Here is a 12951-nt window from a genome sequence, read left to right on the forward strand (position 1 = left end):
ACAGCCTGCCATGTCCGTTGCGCCGACAGGAAATCACAGGCACTTGCCAATCCGCCGCACCGCTCGACAGGTGGGAGAAGTGACTGGTTGTGCGGGGAGCCTTCCAACTGGCTTGCCGGCTGATGACATTGACAGACTTCTCGTGTTACAATTGCTCGTGTTACAATGGGGAAGGATGTGCAATGAAGGGGGAGGATGGTGGGGGTGACATTACCAAAAAACAGCATCAGCTCTCGCTGCAGGGCGGGCCACCTCTAATACATTTTTGAAATGATCTTGCGGGCCAAATATAATTATATTGCTGGCCAAATTTGGTCCGCGGGCCAGAGTTTGACATGTGTGCCTTAGAGGATATTCCACCAAAAACATATAGATGGAGGCTAAACCCCATATTGTTAAAAAGGCAAGACTTTTGACAACAAATTAAAATATATTTCGAGACAAATGCAAATTTGGTAACAGACTCATTTATATTATGGGACACAATGAAGGGCTTTATTAGGGGACAGATAATTAGTTACACAACCAAGATTTAAAAAGAATATGATCAGGAAATGGAACAGTTGGAAAAAGAGATAGTAACTGTAGAGAAAGATTTAATGAGAAGGGAAAATATAGAGAAAAAGAGAATTGACAGAAAAAATTAAAATATGATACATTGCAAACATACAAAGTGGAGAAAAACATTACGAAAACAAAGCAAAGATATTATGAATTAGGAGGTAAAACCCACAAAATATTTGCTTGGCAACTAAAAACAGAGCAAGCAACAAGAACTATCACAGCATCAAGGAAGGAGGATAAACATTAGAGATTAATGGAAATTTTTAAAAAAATTATAAGCAATTGTATTAAACTGCAAACCCAGGGAAGAATGACAAAATAGATGAGTTTTTGTCAAACATTGAATTACTCCAATTACAATTGGAAGATCAAAATAAATTACTAAAGCCCCTGACAATTACAGAGATAAATTATACACTAATGAAATTACCAAATAATAAAGCGCCAGGTGAAGATGGATTCACTACAGAGTTTTATAAGGTATTCAATAATCTATTAATTCCACCAATATCTTTACTAAATACATATTATAAATTAATAGCAAAATTACTAGCGAATAGATTAACAGACTGTGTACCAAAATTAGTGACACTAGATCAGACAGGATTTGTTAAAAATAGAAGAGCGACAGATAATGTCTGTAAATTTATTAATTTATTACAAACACATAAGCAAATTGCAATACAAGGAAAATGATGAAGCAATATATAAACCCAAACAAGGTTGGGAAAAAGATTTAAATATACGAATAAAGAATTAAACATGGAAGGAACTATGTGCAGGGACCATGATTAATACAATAAATACTCGGTTTCATATGATACAATTGGCTACATAGACTACATGTTACACCTCAAATTTAAAAGAATGGAGTCCACAATATTGGACAGTTGCTTCCATTGTAAACAATAAATTGGAACAGCAATACATACAATTTGGACATGTACAAAATTGAAAATTTTTGGGGAGGATTTAAACCTAATATTAAATAGAATTACAAAAAATAGGATACCAAAAGACCAAAAAATCTTCCAGTGAAACAACATAAAAGATAAAGAATTAGGTCTAAAATTAGACAGGGCTCAAAAAAGATTTGTTCTGATTGCACTCGCAGCAAAAAAGTGCATAATGATAACTTGGAAAAAGGAAGCAACCTTAAAAATACAACAGTGGTACATAGAAATGAACAAGTGTATTCTATTCGAAAAAATTACCTATAATCTAAAAGACAAATATGCTTTATTTGAACAAATTTGGGAACCATACATAATATTAGAAACAGCCAATTTCAGACCTCCATTTCTTGACATGATAAGTTACAATTATAAAAATAATTAAATATGAAATATTGGATGACACAATTTCTTTTTCATTTCCTTTTTTCTGTTCTTCTTATGTTTATATCTTTTTTTCTTTCATTTCTGGCCTCAAGTTATAGGGGGTGGGGGGAAAAATGAAAATATCGCTGTGTATATTTTAATGCTGAATATTTGTATATATTATTACTATTGTGGTTCGCAATGAAGTATTAAATAAAAAATTATATTTAAAAATGAAGTGTTTTGAAAGGCTGGTGATGAAGCAGATCAGTTCCTGTCCGAGCGACAACATTGATCTGCTCCAATTCACCTATTGTAGAAACAGGTCGACTATGACAGATGCCATCTCACTGACTCGACACAAAGCCCTAGAACACCTGAACAGCTTTATCGACTACAGTTTGGCATTTAACACCATCATCCCCTCAAAATTGATCAGCAAACTCCAGGACCTGGGGGTTAACACCCCACTGTGTAATTGGATCATGGATTTCCTCACCTCCAGACCATCATCAGTGAGGATTGGTAAGAACATCTCCTCCACAATTTCCACTGGAACCGAAGCACCATAGGGCTGTGTTTTTAGCCCTCTGCTCTACTCACTTTACACCTAAGACTGTGTGGCTCGAAACAACATGACACCATCTACAGATTTGCTGACAATACTACGGTAGTGGGTTGTATAAAGGAAGGGGATGAGTCGGCATACAGGAGGGAGATGGAAAATTTGGCCGAATGATGTACCAACAACATCCTTGCACTCAATGTCACCAAAACTAAGGAGCTGATTGTTGACTTCAGGAAAGAAAAGCCAGAGGTTTACAATCCATGATCGTCGGGGTAATCAAAGCTGGAGAGGGTGAGAAAATGTAAGTTCTTGGGAGTCACTATTTCAGAGGATCTTTCCTGGACCCAACACACCAATGACCTCATGAAGAAAGCACGTCGGAGCCTCTTCAGGAATTTGTGGAGGTTTTATATATCACTGAAAACCCTGGGAAAATTCGGCAGAGGTGGTGAAAAATATGCTGACTGGCTGCATCAAGGCCTGGTATGGGGACACCAATACCCCTGAGTGTAAAGCCCTCCAATAGATAGTGGACACAGGCCAGGACATCACAGACAAAACCTTTCCCACGATTAAGAATGCAGCAGCAGTCTGTTCTCGCTGCTGCCATCAGGAAAGGGGCATTGGTGCTACAAAACTGGCACCACCAGGTTCAGGAACAGCTGCTACCCCTCCACCATCAGACTTCTCAATGACACACTCAATCAGGGCCTCATTTAAGGACTCTCTCCTGCATTTTATTGGTTTTCTTTTTGTTCTCTCTGTATTGCACCGTCAGTTTGTTTACATTCATTATCTGTTCATAGTTCTTTGTTTCATGATTTACGCTGAGTAGAGTTTATTTTTTTGCACTACCAATTAGTGGTAATTCTGCTGCGCCTGCAGGGAAAAAAAGAATCTCAGTGACCATCAATCTGAATCTCCCATCACCCACAAACTCTTCCCACTGGTACTCTTATCCCCTATCATGACTTCCACCCGCCCATTATCCCTGGCCTGGTCCCACTCACTATCTGACCAGATTCCATCATCACCCACACCCATCACTTCCCAGCCTCCGTCACGATGTCCGACCTTCCCTCCCACACCTGGCTCATCATCCGTTCCCACCCTGGACCCAGCTCTTGCCCTCGCCCTCCGCTCTTTACACTGGCTACCTCTCAGTTCAGACGCAAGGTCTCGATCCTCTGAGTTACCTTGATTTTCTTTTGCCCCGATACCAGCTTCTGCAGTCCCGTGTCTCCTTTTAATGCGAATTTGGGCTATTCCTCACTCGAGCTCGAGATTTATATTCTGAATATAAATCATCCGGATCCCTCGATTAGATTTCAGCTTTTAACCCATTCCCTTGTGTCCAATGCTCTGTTACACATCTGAAGCCTTTGACCTGATTCCAGCCAATGACATAGGCTAGTTATCCATTCGTCGCGCTCTGTGTCAGCAGCCGACTTGCACCCGGAGCGGAGGCTTCCAGCGTTGATCTGCCTCGCTGGATCCGGTGCTCTGGGCAAACTGGAACAGGGAGGGAGCAGCCGCTCGCAGCCCAGTACAAGTCAACGTGCAGGAGCTGAATTGACTTCTTCCTGGAGGCTTAAACTCCTCCTCGTTTCCTGGTCGGGAATCCATAGAGACAACCGATGGGAGGTCCCTCGATCTCCTCCTCCTCCTCCTGCCCAGTCTTAGGTGGCTGGCGACACCGAGGTGCCGGTTCGACGAAGGCTTCTGAAGCGGGGCGATGAAGCTCAGTTCGCCCCGGCCGAGAGCTTACGTTGCGGCGAGGGTGTAGAACGGCGCCCGAATCCGACCCGGTCACCGGCGACATCCCCGACTCCACCTGAAGCCGGGCTGAAGTATCTGGATGATTGTGGGACCGTGTCTCGCCATCGCCTTCCTGCTCCGCCTCACCTGGGGTAAGCGGGCTGGAGGGGAGGTGGGGGGGTTGGGGTGTGCGGGTGAGGTTGGGGAGGGACGTGGCGAGGAGAAAGTTTGTGGGGAGGACCAGAAGTTTTCCCAACTTTGACACGGTCAGCGCTTCTTTGTGCATCTGCTTTGCTGAGAGGCGGTTTCCTCCCCGCGGTGTCCCGATGCCCGGGGGGAAGTCATCGCCACCAATGCAGCCCCAGCCCAGGGGCAAGCGTGACCCCGGGCATCCGCTTCACCCCGCAAGACCACACTCATCGTCTCCGGCGGGAAGCGAGCAGCGGGCCAGCCAGGGCAGGAAAACGCGTTGGGCGCAATTGATCAAGCGCCTGGGAGAGAGATTTCAGAATTTGTTGCAGGGGCCTTGCACCACTCTGAGATCCCATCACACTGGCAATACAGAGGAGCTCATCACACCTGTGATGTCACATCGTCATGATATTGTCATGGCTGCAGTGAATTTCACTCTACAGGGACATGGCGTCACACTCATAGCACTCTGCCTTCCCTGATGTCACGATGGTATCCCTCTGTAGTGACATAATGTCACCCTGATATCACTGCTGTGATATGATGTCAGTCACATCCCTCTGTAGTGACACAATGTCACAGTGATGTCACTCTGCGTTCCTGGCTGCCACGGTGACATCACTCTGCAATGACATGATGTCACAGTGATATCACTCTGCGTGCCTTACTGCCACGGTAACATCACGGCAATGACATGATGTCACAGTGATATCACTCTGTGTTCCTTACTGCCACGGTGACATCACAGCAATGAGATGATGTCACAGTGATATCACTCTGCGTTCCCTGATGTCACGATGATATCCCTCTGTAGTGACATGATGTCACCGTGATAGCACTCTGTGTTCCTTGATGCCACCGTGACAATATATAATAGTGACATCACTGCAGTGACCTAATGCCACATTAATATCACTCTGCAATGATGTGATGCCACAGGGAAAAACACACCTCATTAATCAGGAAGGTGCAGCAGTGTCTAGACTTAAGGAGGTTGGGGATGGCAAGGCTGCTGTCTCACATCTTGGTAACATTTTACAGGAGCACGACTGAGAGTGTCATTAAGTATCCCTACCGTCCATCACAAAGTATCTTTGACCTACTACCGTCAGGAAGGATGTGCAGACAGGAGCATCAAAATCAGGACTGCCAGGCTTCTTCCCAAAGACTGTGTGATTGATGAATGGTATTCTGTAACCTTGGGTCTCTTATAAATGAATCTGAATAAATTATTCCAGAATATTTATATTATATTTTTACAAGTTCGTGTAATTATTAGGTGCTGTGCGAGAAATGTATTTTGTGTGACTATGTGTGCAGTGTGATACGGAAAAATGCCGTTTTGTCCAGTTGTACATTTACAGCCAGATGATATTAAACTTCAACAATTATAATTTTTAAGAAAAAAAAATGGACAGATACAAGGATGGGATGGGTTTAAAAATGGGTCAATCTTCAGAGGTCGTACTAGTGTTGGTGAGACATGGGTTGGTGTGGGCAAGTTGGGCCATAAGGCCTTAATCCACACTGTATAACTCTATGATCTCACTGCCTCTAATTCACTCACATCTATGCATAATGTGTATCATCTCTTGTCTTTAACTCACTTCATTCCCTGCCTTCGATCGGATCTCTCCCCTCGTATGCCTGCAGTTTAGCTACAATATTCTATCTTATCCTGTTTCACATTTCCCCCTCCTCCCCCACCTTATGTCCTTTCTTTGTTCTCTGACCCTGACCCACTTCCTAGTCCTAAGGCATTCTTTGTCTTAATTTGCACCTTGTTTCCATTTCTGCCCTGCTCCAGACCCATGCTATGTAGATTCATCAGGTGATTGGCAATGCAATGTAATGCACCTTTCTGATTTCTGATCATCCAAACTCTCACAGCAGCTTGCACTCTGACAAGGAGCTGTAGGACTGTCAAGCAAAAACTGGTTTTCTGCCAAAGTCTCTTGTGACTGCGTATCAAGGCATGCTAACTATTCTTTTCTTTCTTTTAAAAATATTTTTATTGATATTTATTCAATAAAAAAAGTGAACACTACAATTATGAAATGTGCTACAAAACTAGTTTAAAAAATTATGATAATGTCATTATTGTAGAAATTCAGAAGTACAATCGCACAAACATAATGATACAATAGAACCTAACAAAAAAAAGATAAATTCTAATCCCTTCCTCTAAGCAAGGTTGAAGGTTTACATTTTAATAATTATAGTGGCACAATCTTGGAGAGACCATTCAGTCTCTCTCCAAGGTTTTAAGTAGCAGTAAATACCAGGAAATATTTTTCGTGGTAGGATTTAGTCTCTTTTTTTTCTCCTTGAGCTGATGCAATAAATAAAGAATTCAATAAGATTGCAGATTCAAAGTTTACCTTGGTGCTCCAGTCTAGAGAGAGAGGAAAAAGAGCCCTCACCCAGGTTTCCTGTGGCCTGTTCATACAATTATGGTGACAGTGAATTAGAAACAGGCCATTTAGCCCACTGGGTACATACTGACCACCAAGCACATGTTTGTTAATTGAATTGCTTGTTGTCATGTTTACTGAGATATGGTGAAAAGCTTTGTTTGGTGTACAATCCAGGCAAGTCATGTTATACTTAAGTACAAGTGAAAAGGGTTTAATAAAGTAACTATGCAGGGTACAGTGTTACAATGAATCAAAGAGTGCACAATTATAGTGTTACAAAGGCAAAGCGCAGGGCATAGAGAAAAGTATGGTTCAAACAGTGCAGGAGCATCATCTTTTACCAATGAGAAGTTAGTTCAGGAGTTTGATGACAGCAGGAAACTGTCCTTGAATTTAGAGGTTGAGTGTTCAGGCTCTTATATCTTCTACCCATTGGATCAGAGAGGATAGATAAGAGCGTGTCCGGAGAGGGATGGGTTGTTTAATACACTGGCAGCTTTCCTGAGGCTGCAGTGAGTATAGACAGATATGATCAAGTGGAGGTTGTTTTACACAATGAACTGAGCTCATTTCACAGTTTCTTTCGGTGATTTCCCAAGCTATAATGTATCTTGACGGGATACTTTCCATGGTGTCTGTAAAAGTTAATAATGGACCTCTATGACCTGCTGAATTTCCTTCAGCTTCCCGGAAAGTAGAGCCACACTAATCTAACATGAATCCCATTTCATTTCTCCCTCTTTCCCTCCATCTCCCCCCAAATTCTTCAAATTCATTTCAGTTCGTTTATCATCCGCTGGCTGTACATTTACAATGTTTCTCTGGACCACGGTGGACACACGTACATAGCACAAAACAATAATATATACTTAAAATTATAATATAACTATGTAGAAATATTTTGGAATGTAAGGGGGAGGAAAGGGTAGGAGAACAGGGTGATGGGTAAATGGTAATAGGTGGATATTGGTGGGAGGGTTGAAGAGAAAAAAAGCTGAGAATAGGTGGAGGGGGCAGTTCTCTGAATGAAGTGGGTGGGGAGTTAGAGGAAAGGAGAATGGAGGAGGGGGGTTAACAGAAATTGGATTAGTTGATGTTAAGTAAAATGCCAACCTTAGTAAGATCAATAGAATTTTAGACAATAAGTAACAGAGAAGGCATTTAATTGCTGAAAAACATCACTTTCATCTTCAGCCACCCACTGAGTTTTGATGGAAAGCCACCTTATGTGTTATACATCCGTACATTCGACTGGAAAAAAAGTGATGGCTGCATGTGTTCCACAGTGACCATCTCTTGGTTGCCTTTCGGTAAGAGTGGTAAGCTTGCCAAAGAAGATGGCGAGGAAGAGGAAAAACCCATCCCCTGCTGATAGATCTGGCAAGAAGCCGAGGAAGATGCTCGATTTGGAATTGAAAATTTGATTAAATGTCTTGATTTACGACTTCTACATGCCATGCTAACATACTACTGACTTGTGTCCATTTCGAGAGATGACCAGTCGGTCAGATTAGAACTCAGATGCATGTATCTGTATTTTTTTAAACTTCAACCATGATGTTAGTTTGGAAATCAAAGTGTGCTTGTAACTCCAGCCTTTCACTGAATTAAGGAATTTGCCTTCAAGCCTGGTTTCCAAAATGCCTACACAGGAAGAACAAATTATGCAGTGGGTGTGTTCCTCACACCCAAGGAGGTGGTGATTGTTGATGGCAGCTGTTGATAGTGGTTCGGCTACTGGCAGTGTGCTAGTGCCCCCTTGTCTTCTTTCTTTGTCTTGGCTTCGCGGACGAAGATTTATGGAGGGGGTAAAAGTCCACGTCAGCTGCAGGCTTGTTTGTGGCTGACAAGTCCGATGCGGGACAGGCAGACACGGTTGCAGCGGCTGCAGGGGAAAATTGGTTGGTTGGGGTTGGGTGTTGGGTTTTTCCTCCTTTGCCTTTTGTCAGTGAGGTGGGCTCTGCGGTCTTCTTCAAAGGAGGTTGCTGCCTGCCAAACTGTGAGGCGCCAAGATGCACGGTTTGAGGCGATATCAGCCCACTGGCGGTGGTCAATGTGGCAGGCACCAAGAGATTTCTTTAGGCAGTCCTTGTACCTTTTCTTTGGTGCACCTCTGTCACGGTGGCCAGTGGAGAGCTCGCCATATAACACGATCTTGGGAAGGCGATGGTCCTCCATTCTGGAGACGTGACCCACCCAGCACAGCTGGATCTTCAGCAGCATGGACTCGATGCTGTCGATTGTTCAGTGGATTCACAGCATGAGGGAGCCTCTATCCAGGTCTATGACGGTGCAGTGCTAATTTTTTAGGTGCCGGAGCTGACAAAATGCCTGCCATTTCCAATATCCTCTTTCTATATATGTGACACCCAATATATGTTCCTGTTCATTCCATGAAAGGGGAAAGGAGTTGCCCAGTACATGAAATGAGCAGGTACAACACACTCATACACACACACACACACACACACACACACACACACACACACACACACACACACACACACACACACACACACACACACACACACACACACACACACACACAGGCTTTTTATAATGTCAAGCACTAAACGAAGATGAAGTAAATATATGAATTCCAGAGCTCCACAGAAATATAGTGATAGATAAGACATTTACAAGATTATAGCTGATCACTACATTTTAGTGTATAACTGGTATAATTAAGCCTAATTTAATATGACAAAGTACTGCACGGTTGCACTCACTATCTATCTGCAGTTCTGGTAGGAAAGGATTGTCTAATCTCCAAAATGTGTCATGTCTCTGGCCCTTGCTTTCTCAGGTCTCTCACTTGTTTCTCTCATCAAAATGCCATCTCTTTTTCTGCATATACCTTGAGTTTGTCCTATCTCTCCACATGATGAGTTTCTCTCTCTCTTTATGTCTGTCCTGCTTATTTTTTCTCTCTGTGTGGATTCCCTCTTGGAAATCTGTTTCGTTTTGTTCCTTCCTCTTGCTTTTCAGGTCATTCTTTCTTCCTCCACCCAAACCCTCAGGTCACAACTCTCATTGTTTCTATTCCACATCTATCACTTTCTTTCCTGCATTTCTTGCATCTATCTAGGCTGGGTATCCAAATCCCTCCAACCTGGATTTGCCCCTCTCTCTCACTATATCCACTTTCAGGTGGCCACAATACCCGACTGTAAAGCAGCCTATTGTACTCCTATGCGGCTGTTGGGTGGTCACCTGAAAGTGAGGAACCTGGCCAGGAGGTTTACCTACCTAACCCTTCTCCTGTAGGTATAATATCCTGCTCCGAGAATCCCCCATGAAACCTGATAGCAGCTTTCAAGTGCCTAGCAGCGGGCAGGCTGTTGGTAGTCAGCTGGTGACCCGCTAACAACCACCCTCCCCGCTGGTGACGGCTACCCTCCCCGCTAATGACAACTACTCTCCCCACTGCCTGACAGTCCCCCGATGTGGGACTTCGGGGCTTGGGCGGCCGGTGAGGGACTACGGGGCTGTGAGGGGACAGTGGAAGGGAAATGTTAACCTCCTCGGATTCGCTTCAGCACGAAAAACGTGACAGATTTCCGTCACGTTTCAGCAGTCGGACGCTGACCTCTCCATCAGCAGTAGCGCTGGATCATTTGAAAATTAGGCTTTAAAATAGTGTAGCTCAGTACGGGTTCAGGCACCTCGGCCCCCACATCAGCGCCGAACACAATGAACAGTTGAAACTCGTAGTCCCACGCCGGCCACCCCAGCCCCGTAGTCCCCTGCCGGCTGCTTCAGCCCCGTAATCCCCCACCGGCCACACCAGCCCAGCAGTCTCCCGCCAGCCATCCCAGCCCCGCAGTCCCGCACTGGGGGGGCTGTCAGGCAGCGGGGAGACTAGATGTAAGACAGCTGCCCCTCCCCGGACGGACTCAGGAGCTGTTGTTTGCTCTGCGTCCCCTCTCCCCGCTTCAGACCCTACAGGTGGCAGAACACCGCCTTCAGCGCTGCCACCTGAACATCCCTTCGCAGACACCCACAGCCTGCTCCAGAGCCGCATTCTCCAGGCAATTCCACCTGAAAGCAGCTTATGTTCATTCTTATCTTCCCTCGCCCCCTCTCCCCCCACCTGATTTGGGTCTCTCTAGAAATCTCCCTCTCCCTTTCAATCCTCGATCTCTCTCTCTCTCTTCCTCTCTTTCTTGTCCCAAAGCTTATTTTATCTATATCCTGGGTCTCACTCCATCCCATGTATCTCCTCTGATCTCCTCTAACCCAAGTCTTATACTATTCAAGGTCTATTGATCTATCTCCCTCGTTTCCCTCTTTCCCAGGACTCTCTCTTTTTATTTCATATTTCTCTCTCCTGGGGTTCCTCTCTCACTGTCTTTAAACTCCTTGACGATTTATCCTTCTCACTCTCCTGGGTCTCCTTATCACTCAGTGCTTTCTCTCCCAGGTCCTTCTTTCTCTATCTTTCCCACGCACGCGCGCACACACACACACACACACACACACACACACACACACACACACACACACACAGACACACACACACACACACACACACACACACACACACACACACACACACACACACACACACACACACACACACACACCGCCCCCGATTTCGACTATTTTTATTTAAATTAATTTTTCACACTATGAACCATATTGACCAAAATACAGAAACATTTCCCTCTTGAATATACACAGTGTCATTTTCTCCCCTCCCTTCTCTCCCTCCTTCCCACCCCCCTCCCCACCCACTAAACGTTCAATATATACAATACATTAAACCCACTAAACAATGTCATCACACAATGAAAATAAACAAAAAAAATTGTGTCATTTACTGTTACACACTGGGTCAGTTCATTTCATCGTCTTCTCATTCTATCATTTTAGGTGGTGAAGGTCCGCGGTAGGACTTCTCCGTTGTGTTCCATGTACAGTTCCCAAATTTGTTTGAATACTGTGATGTTATTTCTTAAATTATATGTTATTTTTTCCAATGGAATACATTTATTCATTTCTATGTACCATTGCTGTATTCTCAGGCTATCTTCTGATTTCCAGGTTGACATTATACATTTTTTTGCTGCAGCTAAAGCTATCATAGATTTTGACTCTATTCCGAGTCCTGTGCTTCTATCTATCCCATCCCTCTCTATCCAGTGCCTTTCTCCACCCCTCCCTCATCCCTTGTCTCTCCCCTCTCCCTGTTTCCCATTTATTTCTCTCTCTAAACTCACCAGTACAACTTTGACCTCAGCCAAAGGCCCCTCCTCTCCAACAACTGCTGAGAAATTAAAAAGTATAATTTCTATTTAGGGCTAATTTTGAATGGAATACTGTTATCAGTTTGATCCATTCTGTAAGTGGCGAGCACAGCTGAATTGATAGAGGGGATAAAATGTAGGTCAGATGGGATATCAAAGCCTCCGTTGCTGGACCTTGCCGTGCGGCCCCAACCAGAAGGCAATGTCCCTATTTGTGTAAGTATTGCGTGAGTTAGTGGGACTGCAGTGTCCTCACACATGTTGGAGTAGAGGGACAGTAGAGAGTATCCGCCAATCAATCCCCCAACTTGCAGTCTGGCCTCACCACCATTCCTGATTCACTAATGCCTGTGTGCCAAATGGAAAGTTGGGGAGCAGACAATATTCCAACTTAAATTCTAAAACTTGTTGGGAGAGGAATGTTCTCTCAAATCTACAATCACATCTCTCTCATTTGAAGAGTTTACAGAGGTGCTGGAGCAGCATTCTGGTGAGCTCCAGGAGGACTGCACCCTGGTCCCAGATCTGACACCAAGCAGCCGTGATGCAGAATAAACCTCCCATGTGGCAACTGGCTTAGTAGTGCATTCGGAACGAGTTGCCAAACCTGCCAGAAGGTTTCATGGCATAAAGTTAAACAAGGAGGTCTGGGCCCAGGCTCAAAAGGTTGATCACCTTTTGCTTCCTATGGACGTGGGCTGGCCTGCTGAGTCTCACCAGCACATTTGTGCATTGCAAGTTTTGTAGTATGCCTTCCTTTGTCAATCTGCTCCTTCTTCATTCTCCCACTGGTTGCCTAAGACATCCAATTCATTGCAAAATACTCTGATTTTCCATTTGGAAAGTGAGCATTCTTCCCTTAATTCATTGGAGGATTTTCTGAC

The 12951-nt window shown here is 44.1% G+C and overlaps 1 protein-coding gene and 2 long non-coding RNA genes across 4 annotated transcripts in view; 1 reads left to right on the top strand and 2 right to left on the bottom strand.

The window, feature by feature from the left end:
- LOC138753781 (uncharacterized) overlaps positions 1 to 6900 on the bottom strand; it is a 56148-nt gene extending 49248 nt beyond the window's left edge. The window contains exon 1 of the long non-coding RNA XR_011351428.1: positions 6783 to 6900. This is a non-coding gene — a long non-coding RNA (uncharacterized lncRNA). The remainder of the gene's footprint in view (positions 1 to 6782) is intronic.
- On the bottom strand, positions 3167 to 4953 carry LOC138753780 (uncharacterized). The gene is made up of 2 exons (XR_011351426.1): positions 3648 to 4953; positions 3167 to 3330 (listed from the first exon to the last, which is right to left on the bottom strand). It is a non-coding gene; the product is annotated as an uncharacterized lncRNA (long non-coding RNA).
- The window catches only part of tyro3 (TYRO3 protein tyrosine kinase), a 72741-nt gene continuing 63837 nt past the window's right edge, over positions 4048 to 12951 (top strand). For both annotated transcript variants that reach the window (XM_069917173.1, XM_069917174.1), the window contains exon 1: positions 4048 to 4361. In XM_069917173.1, coding sequence (XP_069773274.1) covers positions 4310 to 4361 — 52 coding nt within the window. In that variant the 5' untranslated portion in view covers positions 4048 to 4309. The remainder of the gene's footprint in view (positions 4362 to 12951) is intronic.

Source organism: Narcine bancroftii, chromosome 2, assembly GCF_036971445.1.
Source record: "Narcine bancroftii isolate sNarBan1 chromosome 2, sNarBan1.hap1, whole genome shotgun sequence".
Classification (NCBI taxonomy): Eukaryota; Metazoa; Chordata; class Chondrichthyes; order Torpediniformes; family Narcinidae; genus Narcine; species Narcine bancroftii.